The following is a 16,807-nucleotide window of genomic DNA, read 5'->3' as shown; positions in this document are numbered from 1 at the left end:
CCAGAGTTTGGTCAACGTTTTTTTTCTCAAAAAGGTTCATCAGAAAGTCGAAGACCTGATTGATTCATATTCAGTGTTTTACTTCAAAGATTGATACAAGATGATCTCATTTCAATGTTGGGTATCTTTTTGTTTACTAACCAGTTTTCCCTATATTTTTCTCCGTGCTATTATGTTTTTGTATGAGTTTTGACGTATTTTGCGTATTTATGCATCTCACTGTCGTGTATTTAGATTTGGGCGTTCCTGGTGCGTGTGGGTCCAGATGTGCGATTCGAACGCAACAAAGCTTGACAGTGTTATTTCTATTTTGTTCATCCTTGTATTCATATTTTCCCCCAATTTGTTATCAGCGTCTTTGTCTATTTACCATCAACTACAAAAAGCATTTTTGTTGACTTCATTGTCAAATTGACTTCAAACTACAAAGTTTTGTTATGGACTTCCCCTTTTTAAATTTGCATTTGAGTTCGGGTTTATGCTGTGCTATTTTACGCCGCTATATAATAGAGAAGTTGAAATCAAATGTCAAACAACTTGCATCACTGGGTCGATACCTCTGCTGGTGGACTATCAGTCCCGAGGGTATCACCAGCTCAGTAGTCAGTACTTCGGTACTAACATGATTTAACAAACTTTACTTGAATTTCTCGTTTATAAATTTTGAAATTATTAACTCCCTCAGGCAAAGTTGGCTTTAGATGAATTTGGTTATTTATTTTAGGTATTTTTGACATATAGCTCTTCAACGGTTTCGGTACTTATACATCTTCGGATTTCAAATGTTTGGCTTTGAGCGGTCCTGATGAAGGTAAATAAAAAAAGAGCGCTTCGGACGCAAGAAACTTATTAAACGTGTTGTTTTCAATTTTTTGCATCAATTGTTTTACTTTTCTTTGATTCATTAAACTGGTTGAATTCTGAATATGAATAAACACAAACCGGTATTGCTGTCAATTGTATTTCTCACACGATTATTTTTTTGTGCCACGTGAATGAGGTGTCACAATTTAAATAGTTTTATTTTTTGAAAAAGCGGAAATGGATTTACAATGCTTATTTATGTATATATATATATGCATGGGTTCGAATCCCGGCGAGGGAGGAACCAAAAATTTGCAAAAGCAAGTTTACAGATCTAACATTGTTGGGTTGATGTTTAGACGAGTTATATATATATATATATACAGTTGGTACGATGCTATGTCCATGATATCTGTAATTGTGTGTGTGTGTGTGTATTTTTAGGAAAGAATATGTATTTCCACTCATCCATATGCAAGCTACAGACATAAGTAAAATGTTCCAGCTCATTTGTTTTTGCATGTATTGCTGAGAGGAATTCGAAGTGAATACAAGGTTATTTAATACATATATATAGACTTTATGAACGAATATTTTTAATATGTATGAATAAACTAAAGACGATAATATCATATTAACCAACACAATATACAGTATAGCTCGTTAACAATATTCATATCTTTATATCATGTATATAATATGGCAATGCAATCTGATTTAAATACATATATAATTAGTTATCAAAGGTACCAGGATTATAATTTAGTACGCAAGACGCGCGTTTCGTCTACATAAGACTCATCAGTGACGCTCAAATCAAAAATATATAAGTCTTTTTCGGATCTACCAATCAACATCAAGATAAAAAAAGATGAACATGTTGATGTACATGTATTGTTATAGTTTGTCCCGATTCTGATAACTGCATGAACTAATTCATGTTTGCACTATTTGGTCATATAACCGTATGACAGCATATTTTTTTTATTATGAAACAACTAAAAAATGTTATTTCATCTGGGGATCTTTGGGAGGCCACATTCATTTAAGAAATGAATGTTAATTTTGTTTCTGTTTAAGGAGACATTTCTTAAAGAAATTGAACGTAGAATCATTGTATGAAGTTCATGATATTACTAAACTTTTAGATAATACTATAATACTATTTTTCCACCGGAAGGAAAACTGTACCAGTTAGATAACTATATATTAATTGTGTTTTGATAACCTATTAGGATATTAAAGTATGCTTATATCTCAAATTTACTGTTGCTGTTTATTTATAATTTGACAGAAATTTAGAAATGTAATGTCATTTACAGAATTTGTAGAGAATATAGTAGCAATTGTAATTTTAAAATTGTGCGATTTAGAAGATAACTGTATTGTTTTTTAAGCTCCGACGGCATCAATTGGTGATTTGATGGTCGCAAATTAAGTTTACTGGCGACGCGTTAGCGGAGACAGTAAACGGGTATTTGCGACCATCAAATCCCCAATTGATGCCGTCGGAGCTTAAAATACAATATTGTTATCTCCATTCTAATGAAACTGACTGAAAACAACGTTAAAACATGTATTTAAAGTTTGCCATATGCCGTCTGCGCTTGCGCGTACGTCCCATAGCATCAATTGTCAATTGATGCCATGTAAATATGTGACGTTATCCAATCAAAATGAACGTTACAAATTTGTTGCATTAGAATGAACATTTAGTTGAACAATTATGCATTATACGATTTTATCAATCTGTAATATAATATTTAAAATAGATAATGATACCTATTGTAATATAGTTTATTTTTTGGTGAAAGGATACGAACTGTTGTGACAAATATCACGCCGCCACGTTTATCACAATTACAATTGATTGCTAACCTTTTGAAACAGTGCTGATTACAAATATAAAACATCACCACTAATGGTATTTTCAAACAGCAACATAGCTCTGAGAGGTAAGCACAAACTACTGATTTTCTTCTCTCCAAATACAGTGTGTTATTCTTATTTTATAAATTACATTTGAGAGGTAAGTATATATACAGTACTAACTTTCTAATCTCCAAATGCATTGTGGTTTTTTTTTTATAAATTACATCTGAGAGGTAAGTATACAGTACTAATTTTCTACTCTCCAAATACATTGTGTTTTATTTTAATTTTATAAATTACATCTGAGAGTTAAGTATACTAATGTTCTACTCTCCAAAAACATTGTGTTTTATTTCAATTTTATAAATTACATCTGAGAGGTAAGTATGCAGTACTAATTTTCTACTCTCCAAATACATTGTGTTTTATTTTCATTTATAAATTACATCTGAGAGGTAAGTATACAGTTCTAATGTTCAACTCTCCAAATACATTGTGTTTTATTTTTATTTTATAAATTACATCTGAGAGGTAAGTATACAGTACTAATTTTCTACTCTCCAAAAACATTGTGTATTGTTTTTTATTTTATAAATTACATCTGAGAGGTAAGTATACAGTACTAATTTTCTACTCTCTAAATACATTGTGTTTTATTTTTATTTTATAAATTACATCTGAGAGGTAAGTATACAGTACTAATTTTCTACTCTCTAAATACATTGTGTATTGTTTTTACTTTATAAATTACATCTGAGAGGTAAGTATACAGTACTAATTTTCTACTCTCTAAATACATTGTGTATTGTTTTTATTTTATAAATTACATCTGAGAGGTAAGTATACAGACCTAATTTTCTACTCTCTAAATACGTTGTGTATTGTTTTTATTTTATAAATTACATCTGAGAGGTAAGTATACAGTACTAATTTTCTACTCTCTAAATACATTGTGTATTGTTTTTATTTTATAAATTACATCTGAGAGGTAAGTATACAGTACTAATGTTCAACTCTCCAAATACATTGTGTTTTATTTTTATTTTATAAATTACATATGAGAGGTAAGTATACAGTTCTAATGTTCAACTCTCCAAATACATTGTGTTTTATTTTTATTTTATAAATTACATCTGAGAGGTAAGTATACAGTACTAATTTTCTACTCTCCAAAAACATTGTGTATTGTTTTTTATTTTATAAATTACATCTGAGAGGTAAGTATACAGTACTAATTTTCTACTCTCTAAATACATTGTGTTTTATTTTTATTTTATAAATTACATCTGAGAGGTAAGTATACAGTACTAATTTTCTACTCTCTAAATACATTGTGTATTGTTTTTATTTTATAAATTACATCTGAGAGGTAAGTATACAGTACTAATTTTCTACTCTCTAAATACATTGTGTATTGTTTTTATTTTATAAATTACATCTGAGAGGTAAGTATACAGTACTAATTTTCTACTCTCTAAATACATTGTGTATTGTTTTTATTTTATAAATTACATCTGAGAGGTAAGTATACAGTACTAATTTTCTACTCTCTAAATACATTGTGTATTGTTTTTATTTTATAAATTACATCTGAGAGGTAAGTATACAGTACTAATTTTCTACTCTCTAAATACATTGTGTATTGTTTTTATTTTATAAATTACATCTGAGAGGTAAGTATACAGTACTAATTTTCTACTCTCTAAATACATTGTGTATTGTTTTTATTTTATAAATTACATCTGAGAGGTAAGTATACAGTACTAATGTTCAACTCTCCAAATACATTGTGTATTGTTTTTATTTTATAAATTACATCTGAGAGGTAAGTATACAGTACTAATTTTCTACTCTCCAAATAGATGTAAGTAGTGCATATGAGCTTTCCATTCAAGGATTTATTAAACAAATCGAAACTTCACAGTAAAAGTGGTACGGTTCAACCAAGAAATGCAACCTACATTGCGTAAAGATAGAGAACATGAAGAAATCGAGAAATATGAAATATTTATCACCATAAAGTCAATTATTCGATTACAATAAATCTGCTACCTGATTTATGTAGATATAGAAATAATGACAAACTATTTTGCTGTTTTGTAGAACATGATGTCTTTTTTGACAAGATATACACTCTTCTGTGAAATATGGTTTCTTAGTGTTTTGACTGTAAATGTAGCAGGTATGATTTTATATATAACGATTAATAAAAACGCAATAATATTCAATTTTAGCAACTTTTACCTAAAATAGCATAGCAATCAGTTGTTGATAGATTGATCTTTAGTTGTTACATTGACATTCCTTGTGTCTTTGCTTGTTGATTTTTTATATATTTTTTTGTGTTACTATTAGTACCCTATGTGTGTACGTGTATCGTAACTTTTAGTATTCAGTAAATAGGTGTCAATATTAGTCACAACATGATAGTATCAATAGTCGTTATCGTATGCAAAATTTTCATTCTTGCTTTTTGTTTTGGTTTGCACTTATGAATGTTATGAGAATACCAGAATCATTTAAGGATGTTTGCTTGTCCTATTTTGTATTTTTGTTTAATAGTTTTTGAGAACTTGAACTTGTCAATGATAAAGCTATGAAAAGTTAAGAGAGAACATGTTCCTGCCAAAATTTCAATAACTTACATCTCGAAAATAAGCACATTGATCTATATATTTGTTTTGCTCTTTAGATTCCTTTAGTAATCCTCTATCAATATAAACTAGTGTTTAAAAAAGCTAATTATTTTGGAATTGAGAAACAAACTCCCTATATCAATCTATGTACAGCTTTCACTGACATCATAGAAACCTTGACACGCTTCGATCTAACTGCAACTGGCATGGGAATGCTAAACACAATTAAAACTAATAATAACATGAATAATAAATATTTAAAAGAATATGTGGTAAGATTGCCAATAAGACAACTCTCCACAAGAGACCAAATGTCAAAGAAATTAACCTGTAATTGTGACTCAAACTAACAACGTTGATCTGGTGGAAAGAAGGGGAACGTAAAAGATTCTGTAAAAAAGTTGTAATGTTGAAGTTTTTACGATGTACATTATGTATTTATTCGTCATCAACATTTATTCACGAAACATTGTTTTAGTCCACAAATGATCAATAATCTCTATACTTTACATGTATGGCTTCTATTATCTCAATTAAGGAAATCATTTGTGTAGCATGTCTTATTGTGTAGCTATTGGTCAACTGAAAAAACGTAGAAATAGAACAATTTACCGCATCCTGATTTTTTTCCTTCATAAAAGCTAAAGAATGTCTGACAACTATTGAGGGTTTAGATTATACTGGAACCGTAAATACAACACGCAGTGGATTTTCCTGCGAGGAATGGGCAAGAGTAGGTCTCAATATGACTGAAAACACAAAACAGCTGCTAGGAGATTCACATAACTATTGTCGAAATCCTGATAATGACCGATATGGACCTTGGTGTTATACGTATGATCATGGACCTGATTCAGAAGAATGGGGATATTGCGGTATTCCTTTTTGTGGTATGTAGAAATGTTTACAGTTAGTAGTTTATGTCAAACCAGAAGCAATACAGCTTATTAAATATCAAAAATATATACATGTAAATCATAACAGGGCATTTTAAACACAATCGGGGGCAAAACTACATATTATAAATCATTCAGAGGATTGCTATGAAAATTTTATATCTGGCGAATTTCAAATATTTTCCGAAATTATACATTCCCGATACATTCTTTGTATTAACCTTCGTTGTTTCGAGACTCGGTTTACTCGAAACTTCGGATGAGTCATCGTTTTTTTCTCGTGGTTCCAAGCTTAGTTCAATATCGTCGCTGGGCTTCCAAAATGTTGTGAATTATAATTTTTTCAAGAAAAACATATCTAACAAACAGGCTTTGAAAATTTTGACAAAATGCATGCTTCCAAAATGTTGCATGTGAACTTGAATTTTTTTGTAAATCGCAGTGAAATAAAAACCTTGACATTTCTGGATTACCCGAGAACTTAAATTATTTTCACAGATATAAAGAAATATACAATTATATTATTCCCAGAGCCATTAAATAACAATTTTCGAGTTATCATACTACATTTTGGAAGAAAACTTTACAAACAACAGAGATTGGCAATTTTGTAATATGTCTTATTTCAAATGTTTTGATTGGTCTAACTGTATGCTATTTTGTAATACCAAATATTTCCTCCCGCCCAGACCATTTGTGCCAAAAAGTATTTTCAGCCAAAAAAAGTCATATACGACATTTTGGAAGCTCAGCGAAGATATGAAAGTATGAATTTATACCCCTGATGAGTCGAAAAATCGGTCAACTCGAACTAAATTAACAAGTTTGACAAAAGCATTTAAAATATATTATGTATCTTCAACTACTACTCATATAACAACACATAACTCGGTGATTTAAATGGATTGAAGAGTTAATCTGATAATATTAATAGTTATCCCACAAGGACGCGGTGTGTCAGTGTAAGATCACCCCGATGGCCGGAGGCCAGAGGGTGATCTAACACTGACACACCAAGTCCGAATGGGATATTTATTTTACATCCCAGTTGTTTTAGATTAGACGGAAAACCATTTACAATTCATAAAATCTAGTTTAGATCAGTTTAGAATGCCACACAATCATTATAATATACTTTATATATTACTATATGATATATACCCTTAATGACCCTCAAACACGATGAGTAGATATCAAATAATGTCAACTCGCCCCACTTGCCAATCGGCCAACACTATATCGCCACTTTATATAAAAAAAAAACGCCCCACTCTTGTTTACCGACTCGTCCCACTTTTCAAAAAGTGTAAAATCAAATTGAACAATCAGTCTGAAAACTCACTTATTCATGCTATTAACGAAAAAGGTTTAACCCCCACTGAATAAAAGTTTGACAACTCGCCCCACTTATAAAATGATCTTGCTTCCTTTAAGTATGTCAAATTACTATTAATTCGTATCCAGTCTTCCTGGTGTAGAGGTATGTGTCGTGGCTTGATATGCTAAAGGTCTTGAGTTCGAATCCCAGCATATACACTGGATAGTCTTTTCCGTATGATTAATTATAAGTTTTTGACATTCCCGCCAAAATGTTACAGAACAAAGGAAAGCATGCATAACAAAGAAACTCATACTGGGGTGATCTGGTAGGGGTGATCCGGCTCAGATCACCCTGTTAGAACAAAGGAGCTGGGATGTAACACACGTTATTAGATTTCCGGTCACTGACCACTGTATTGATTAAATGACATGTTTCTCCACGAGTATTAACCTTATATTATGTTTAATCACCATAGTAAATAGTTAATGATACATTGTTATAGTTTATGAAAACTTAAGTCTAACTGTTTCAAAAATAATCAAACACTAATTAGTTTGGCTGTTTTAAGAAGGGATTATGCTATCCGTTGGTCATCAATCCAAAACTACAATTATTATAATTTATCTCGCAGAAATCATATCTTATTTTTTTTTAACTTTTGTTCTTTGTTCATGATATTTTGCCATATTAACATAACGCTATGGTCGATTAAAAATTACTTTATCAAATAAAAGACACAGGGAAAACGTGTTTTCATAACTTGCAAATACATTGGTAAGAGAGACAAGAATGTCGATCCTTTTCCCGTTTTTATCCGGATTTATTCATATATTTGTACATCAATGAAATCTATTCAAGCAAATGTGCAGTTAATCCTAGTTTTACTCTGTAAGTAGATGTGTATTTTTCGTTTTAAGTGTGTCAATCGGATTTATGACTTTCGAAGTGGTATACTACCAATGCCTTTAATTTACTTTATAAATATGGTAATGTCCTACAATATAAATGTTGTTTAGATAATTGTATTGAATGTCAGAAATACCGATAGTGCTTATCAAGCTTGTATATATTTTTTGGCAGATGAAGGAGCCAATTTCCCAGGTAAGTAAAGTTGACATAAGGACAACCTTAATCTCTCTATAAATAAAGAAAAACTGAGCTATAAATATCTTTTACCATGTTTACCGGATAAGACATGGCAACAAATAAAAAATAAAAAAAGAGCTCCAAGTTCAGATTAAAACGGAAAGAACCATACCAAATGGCAAAATCAAAAACTCAAAACACATCAAACAAATGGAAAACAACTGTCTTTTTTTAAGACTGATACAAGCAATTCCGTATGTAGAACATTGTGGTTTACACCTGGTTGTAATTATCTAAGTTCTAACTTCTAACTTCGGGTGACAATTCGTAAAATTCTATCATATTGAAAACAATATGTGAACAAACACTCACAGACATAAAAGGTAAGCATGTCAGTTTCAAAATAACAAGCTTTTCATAACACTGGTATATATTGATAGGGGTTTAATAAAGGAACCAAAAAGCAAAAAAAAATATAGGTCAACGTGCATGATTTCATGATATTAGCCTATTAAATTTTGGACGGAAAATGTTATCTCTTGATTTTTCATAGCTTAATCATTGACAACTTAAATTTCTCAAAAACTATTAGAAAATAACAAAGATTTTATAAGATTTTTACAGATGGCTTATACGTATTATTTATTAAAAGAAAAAAGAAGAGGGTCCATAGTCAAATATTTCTAAGGCATTCAAATGGATAAATCCAGAGGATTCCGAGAATTGACGAAAATCCCAAACATGACAAGCGAACATGCTAAAACTTAATCACTCTAAAAACAAATAACTTAAATGATTATCTGCATAATGTCAAACAACTACGTTGCAACATCTATTTTCCGATTTTGTCTACTATACCTTATGTAATATTTTATAATAAATGTCTATTATAGAGTTGGCTTATTATTGTTATTGGAAAAACAATTACCAGACGCTTTTTACTAACATGGTGTCAGTTTATGTCAACATATTGAAAATGATATTTGTAATGAAGTTGCATGATAACATTCATCATCAAACAAATAACAATTATACTGAGTGGACGTTTCGTCCCCGAGGGTATCACCAGCCCAGTAGTCAGCACTTCTGTGTTGACATGAATATCAATTATGTGGTCATTTTTATAAATTTCCTGTTTACAAAACTTTGAATTTTTCGAAAAACTAAGGATTTTCTTATCCCAGGCATAGATTACCTTAGCCGTATTTGGCACAACTTTTTGGAATTTTGGATCCTCAATGCTCTTCCAACTTTGTATTTGTTTGGTTTATAACTATTTTGATATGAGCGTCACTGATGAGTCTTATGTAGACGAAACGCGCGTCTGGCGTACTAAATTATAATCCTGGTACCTTTGATAACTATTATTAGCATAAAACTCGCGATGAAGAAATTTTGCAGGCATTAACGGTCTTGTAAATCTCTTTGCCAAATATATCTTCATAGTTGTTTTAATCATACTAGTCTGCTCTGATGATTCATTTGTATACATTTATACTGTTGAAACACGATTTATCTGAAACCTGATCGATTATTAACACCCAGGTCTATCTGACATGCTAAAACTCAGTCATGTCATGTAGTGATTTAAATTTAAAAATAAAGTTTGTTTCAGAGACGCGTGTAAACCGTTTACTTAGAACTGAATCAAAAATACTGCATGATGGACAGTACCTTCGAATTCAAATACAACAACTTTACGTTATAAATGTCAAAATAATTATGTTTTAAGATATGACACACGATTATATAAAAAATAACGTAAACATTAAAGTCGTTATATAAATATTATTCGAAAGTGTATTTTCATATTATGTATAATATCTTTAAATGCACTTACCTCATTTTTTTTATAAATACTACAGGATGGCAAAATTGGAAACATGGCTGGCAAAGATATGAAGATTCGTGTTATATAATCCAGTATACATTACAAACTTGGGATGAGGCAAAGGTATACCTTTGCTGTTGCTGGTTTTGATCAAAATGAAATTGTATCTGTATTGTCCTTACAATCTGTTTGTTTTTCAGTTTGTTGCCTTGAATTGATAAATCTTCTCCTCTACTTATTTTTTAAATTTTTTGTGTCTCTTCTTAATTTCATATTTAAATACCAATACGATTATGAATATATACATAGTTTATAATGATTATTTCATCTCAAAACATTTTGTTGATTCGTTTATTTTCGTGGATATTTGATTTTTTGGTTTTGCCACAGTCTGTATACAAGCCAATGGTAAATTCGTTCTTTCATGAACATCTAATTGTTGAATTATTGGTTCACTTGTAAATGTTGTATCCAACGAAGAACGCTAAATCCACAATATGTACTTTTTTCATATTAATTCATATAACTTATGATTAGTTAAGTAGTTGTAAATGTAGGTTATTACTGTAAGAAATTCAATGAAAATTGAATCTAGAAAGTTTATCTGTGGAACTGGCAATATAAATAGTTATGCATATGCAGGCATATATAACGATATATTTCTTAAAGGTAATGCAATGAATTATTGATACACATATAATAAAAAGAGCTCACAAGTTGATAAAATGTCCATCAAATTGAGATTTCCTTTCTTTCAGAACCTCTGTCACGACAACCTAAATGCGTATTTAGCTGAAATTAAAACTTCTAGAGAAAACAGCTTCCTGATGGGTATCCTTCCCAAGCCAAACATAGATATCAGTAAGTAATTCATGAGACAGATAATAATTTAGCTACAAAAACACACTTAACAACATTACCAAACACATATTGAAAATCAAATAAAATCTAGAGTTTATCGATACTGTACGCATGCAGATACAATTTGAATCGATTGTACATGTACCGGATATATGTTTTAGATTCTCGAAAATTTTACCTTTTTTACGCTTGTTTGCTGTATTTATTGATAGTACCATTCACTTCAATAATTTATAACGATTAATTTAAAAAAAAAAATACCTTCATTTCCTAATAAAATCTGCACTCACTTAAAGTATCTTTAAATTCCGCCTGTAAAAGGATAATGATGATTTTTTTTGTTTGTAAATGCATTTTCGTTTCTTTATATGTAAACATGTTTTTGCAGCTAGTCTTTGTGTACACCAAGTAAAGGCAATCATCTTAAAAATAAGTAGACCCATTTGAGCAAAGATCAAGTATAGTCGCCGTCAGCTGAAATTCGTAGCGGTTATCGGTAAAAATTATCTTAACTATCAATCCCGTTCACTCGAGATATAGTTTTTCACATTCCATTCATAAATCGCAAAAAGAAAAACCACTACTGACCTACCTTTTAAGTGATCGCACTGTAATAATCCTGACCTTCACTTTTTCATAGACGATTTTGAATGGTGGAATCAGCCATTGTTTTTACCGGAAGTGTTTCCGTGGAGTTCAATTTCATAAAATTTGCATAAAGAGCGGGAAACCTTATCACATCAATGAAAGGAACATTTCAGGAAACTGCGTACAGTGACGAATGTCATATGTAAACAAATGATCCTCATAGAAACGAAGATGGCGGAATTACAATGGAAAATATTCTGGAAAATGTGAAGGTCAGGATTATTACAGTGTGATCACTTAAAAGGTAGGTCAGTAGTGGTTTTTCTTTTTGCGATTTATGAATGGAATGTGAAAAACTATATCTCGAGTGAACGGGATTGATAGTTTAGATAATTTTTACCGATAACCGCTACGAATTTCAGCTGACGGCGACTATATAATCTTATCTAATCATACCTATTAACTTCAGCTGGTTTGGCTGGAGAGGTTTGGCTCGGTGCAAATGCTTTAAATGTCAAAAGACTATTCATCTGGAACAATAGCTCCACCTACTTGGATTTTACTGACTGGGGACCTGGCGAGCCTAATGGGCGTGATTATGAACACTGTCTATCAACGCACATGTACAATGATGGTAAACTTCATTGGAACGATAGGGCATGCTCAACGTGGCACTTCTTTGTGTGTGAAAAAAGGTAATTCAATAACATATGTCTGTGACACTAGTTTGCTAGATACCAAATATTGAGTTAAATGTAAACCTTTACTTTTCCATAGTATGCTAACTCTTTTGTTAACTCAACAAACTTGTATTAGTTATTTTTTATGATATGCTGTTCTATAACGGTCCTGGAACCGAAGTTTATCTAATGCATACTTACGACTACACATATTATGTGAACCTGTTGCAAGTCAAAAGACTAATAAACACAGTTGCCGTAGGTTGCTGTCTTCCATATCTTTTATGGTTTTGTCATATATCAGTGTGTTGATTTATTCATGACAATTCATATTTTGTCATTCCGGGACCTTTAATAACTAACTATACAGTTTGAATTTGAAAATGTTTTAAGGCACTGTATGTCCTATAAACATGATGATAACATTTGTTTTAAAATCAACTTGATTTGGAATTTGCCTAATAATTGTCTTGATGGCAATTATACCGCATCGTAATTTTTATTTAAGATAGGTGCCTTTCACTTACACTGGTATTAAAGAGATAATCGTAACTGGAATTACGATTATCCCAATATGGCGACGGCAGATATAGGTAAAATCTTTACAGTCATTTTTCGTCAATAGTTACTCAGCTGCAAGGTTTTTCTATACAATTACATCATATTTGAATCGTAACGTTGCACTGGAATTGTCTGAGCGCTTTTAAAATAGCCGTTGAAAAATTCGGGATGATAATCGTAACTCGGAAAAAAGATAATCGTAATTATGGTATTAAAAAATGAGAAGATAATCGTAACTGGATAGTGTTTTATTGATATTGACACTAAAAACGTATATATGATAGCACATAATGAAATCATGGTGATAAATTAATCACGTTTTAACATCTTATGACATTTCTTTTTGTGCATATATTATTAATAGTTCTAATGAAAACAGCTACATACTATCATATCATCAAATTGGAAAGTTGAACAATCTTCGATAAATTTGGAAATGGGAAAAACACGAACTATGTTAAAATACAGAAAACTCCGAGAACTAGGAATGTCACAACACATGAGAACGAGCGAAGAGGCAATTTTAAAGGAAGTTATGATATATGGCAATAATTTTCGGGCAAAATGCATGTCACCCTACATCAGATTTGTGATTAAGACTGTTAAAAACATTGAGATTTATCCTGAATAAAACAAAGTAAATGTAGAAAATATTGTTTTAAATCATTTATTGCAGGTGGCTATATGTGCTATTTCTCCCCCCCCCCCTGGGAAGCATGAAACTAATCCTTGTTATTTGTTTCGCACGAATAGAATTGAAAAAAATACAAAATGTCCAATATACTTGTTTCGTAGTGGACATTTTTACATGTTATATTTCCCCCACAATCCCTATATTGCAATAGTAACAAGAATGATTCTATTCATCAAAGCACGTACTAAGCTGTATACTGATATTTTTTTCATAATTTTCAAACCAGATACTGAAGGTGATTTGAACCGTTTCGTAGTGGATATTAACAAAAATACGGTATCACTCTGGTCCATATGATGTGCTATTTTTTTTTCCAAACAATTAAACTGCCGTTATAAAATCATAACTTCTTTTGTAAGATCCTTATGTTTATATATCTTGCAAACATTGAGAATGAATGTTGAATAGGGCGTCTGGGGACATGCTTTTTTTGGTTATTTTGAATCATGAAGGAATCAACAGCTTATTAGTCCCTCTAAAAATAGTATGTTTTTTTGCTTAAAAATGTTAAATCTAATTCCATGCACAAAAACTCACTTGTAAAGATCAAACACTTTTTTTTAAGTGGCTGGGACAAGAAATCACGGTTTTGTTGAAAAACGCCCATAAATCGAGATATATAAGTACATTTTTCTTAGATATTAACCTGTAAGTTTCTTCATTTATTTTTATTTTCAGTTAATGTCATCAATTAACTGGACATTTGCATTTTAACACACAACATGCACAAAATACCATTGAAATGCTGAAAGACACATTTATTATTTTTCAGTTACTATTATCCGATAAAGGAATTACGATTATCAAACAAGAAAAAATCCATAGAGTTACGATTATCAACCCGAATTTTTCAACGGCAATTTTTAAAGCGCTTAGACAATTCAAGTGCACCGTTACGATTCAAATATGATGTAATGGTATAGAAAAACCTTGAAGCTCAGTAACTATTGACAAAAACATGATTGATTTGAGAAAAATGACTGTAAAGATTTTACCTATATCTGCCGTCGCCATATTGGGATAATCGTAATTCCAGTTACGATTATCTCCTTAATATCAGTGACTTAAACGCTAGGAAAAAATGAATAAAAATAGCATGTCATTAATTAATCAGATCGTCGAGTCTGGAACAAACATCATTTAAAAGTTAAGAAATCGTCGGGCATATATCGCTATTACGCTAGTTGTTGCGACATATCAGCACAGAAAAGAAACGAACAAGACAACTTATAATGCATGGACTAGTCTAACATGTGTATACACATTGATGCACATATTTCATGTATATTTTCAGTGTTGGACTTTCAGGATGTGGAGAGTAGGATCCAACATGGCTGATTTGTCTTTACCAAAATAAAGATATCAACAATGCTTTTAATTTTGATTGACTTATCAAATCGCCACTTAAACAAAACAGAAACGTCACTTAAAGATATCTTCCCAGAATTAATAATAGAAAGGAGAGATACAATGGTATCACTGAGAATAAATAAATCTATAAAAAAAAACATGTACATGATATATCACCAAGGCTACACATTAGCATTGTCTCATCGACAAACATGACAAACAAAATTGTTTTTTGTTGAAGATTCACAACAAAGGAGCAAGCACTTACTATCGGTTTTTCGATCCACGTTATATAGATATACGAAGATTGGTATTATTGCCAATGAGACAACTATCCATCCAATTCATAATTTATAAAAGTAAACCATTATAGATCAAAGTAAGGTCTTCAACACGGAGCATCAGTTCACACTGAACAGTACACTATAAAGGGCCCAAAAATTACTATTGTTAAACCATTCAAACGAGAAAACCAACGATCTTATATATATATTAAAAACTAGAAACACTTATATGGTGCAAGAAAACTGGTACCGTTAATTTTATTACTACCACTGGGTCGATACCTCTGCTGGTGGACTATTAGTCCCTGAGGGTATCACCAGCCCAGTAGCCAGTACTTCGGTACTGGCATGAAAATACGGATTTTTTGTGTAATTAAAATTTGCTGTTACAAAATGATAGAAATTATTATATATTAAGGAATGTATCTCCCTCATGCAAAGCTCTGATTCCTTTCACGGATTTGGCTATACTTTTTGGACCTTTTGGATTATAGCTCTTCATCTTTTATATAAGCTTTGGATCTCAAATATTTTGGCCACGAGCATCACTGAAGAGACATGTATTGTCGAAATGCGCATCTGGTGCAAGAGCCCAGTAGCCAGTTCTTCGGTACTGGCATGAAAAAACGGATTTTTTGTGTTAATAAAATTTACTGTTACAAAATGTTAGAAATTATAATAAATTAAGGAATGTATCTCCCTCATGAAAAGCTCTGATTTCTTTCACGGATTTGGCTATACTTTTTGGACCTTTTTGATTATAGCTCTTCATCATTTATATAAGCTTTGGGTTTCAAATATTTTGGCAACGAGCATCACTGAAGAGACATGTATTGTCGAAATGCGCATCTGGTGCAGAAAAAATTGGTACCGTTAATGTTATTACTACCACTGGGTCGATGCATCTGCTGGTGGACTGTTAGTTCCCGAGGGTAACACCAGCTCAGTAGCCAGTACTTCGGTACTGGCATGAAAATACGGATTTTTTTGTGTTATTAAAATTTACTGTTACAAAATGTTAGAAATTATGATAAGTTAAGGAATGTATCTCCCTCATGCAAATCTGTGATTACTTTTTGGACCTTTTGGATTATAGCTCTTCATCATTTATTAAAGCTTTGGATTGCAAATATTTTGGCCACGAGCATCACTGAAGAGACATGTATTGTCGAAATGCGCATCTGGTGCAGTTAATGTTATTATAAACCGCACCAACAGACGACAACCACTGAACATCAGGTTCCTGACGTAGGACAAGTGCATACATGTTTTCATTACAAGAATCTTGTATCGTTTGGGAGTGATAAGATTGGTCTTTTCAATTTTAATAGACAGCCATTAAC

The 16,807-nt window shown here is 31.4% G+C and overlaps 1 protein-coding gene across 2 annotated transcripts; it reads left to right on the top strand.

Annotated features, from left to right (window-relative positions):
• Positions 1 to 2,701: 2,701 nt before the first annotated feature.
• LOC143066631 (C-type lectin lectoxin-Lio3-like) lies at positions 2,702 to 15,201 on the top strand. Of its 2 annotated transcripts, none has more exons than XM_076239489.1 (8): positions 2,702 to 2,759; positions 4,780 to 4,858; positions 5,954 to 6,202; positions 8,610 to 8,630; positions 10,481 to 10,569; positions 11,205 to 11,307; positions 12,365 to 12,590; positions 15,125 to 15,201. In XM_076239489.1, the coding sequence occupies exons 2-8, from the start codon at positions 4,783 to 4,785 to the stop codon at positions 15,150 to 15,152; spliced, it is 792 nt and encodes a 263-aa protein (XP_076095604.1). In that variant the 5' UTR covers positions 2,702 to 2,759; positions 4,780 to 4,782; the 3' UTR covers positions 15,153 to 15,201. The 2 variants fall into 2 exon arrangements, with proteins under 2 accessions (XP_076095604.1, XP_076095605.1); XM_076239490.1 differs by lacking the exon at positions 2,702 to 2,759 and adding an exon at positions 2,784 to 2,833.
• The last annotated feature ends 1,606 nt before the right edge of the window (positions 15,202 to 16,807 follow it).

This window comes from Mytilus galloprovincialis, chromosome 3 (genome assembly GCF_965363235.1).
Source record: "Mytilus galloprovincialis chromosome 3, xbMytGall1.hap1.1, whole genome shotgun sequence".
NCBI lineage: Eukaryota > Metazoa > Mollusca > Bivalvia > Mytilida > Mytilidae > Mytilus > Mytilus galloprovincialis.
Note: the sequence above shows the minus strand (reverse complement) of the source record. Positions and strands in the feature narration are given on the sequence as shown.

What these genes read in the sequence shown, in the direction of transcription:
- LOC143066631 (XM_076239489.1), top strand. Translation starts at nt 4,783, where the DNA reads ATGATGTCTTTTTTGACAAGATATACACTCTTCTGTGAAATATGGTTT. An exon ending in TGAAGGAGCCAATTTCCCAG is followed by an intron (nt 8,631 to 10,480) that starts GTAAGTAAAGTT and finishes TAAATACTACAG; the next exon opens with GATGGCAAAATTGGAAACAT. An exon ending in CAAGCCAAACATAGATATCA is followed by an intron (nt 11,308 to 12,364) that starts GTAAGTAATTCA and finishes TATTAACTTCAG; the next exon opens with CTGGTTTGGCTGGAGAGGTT.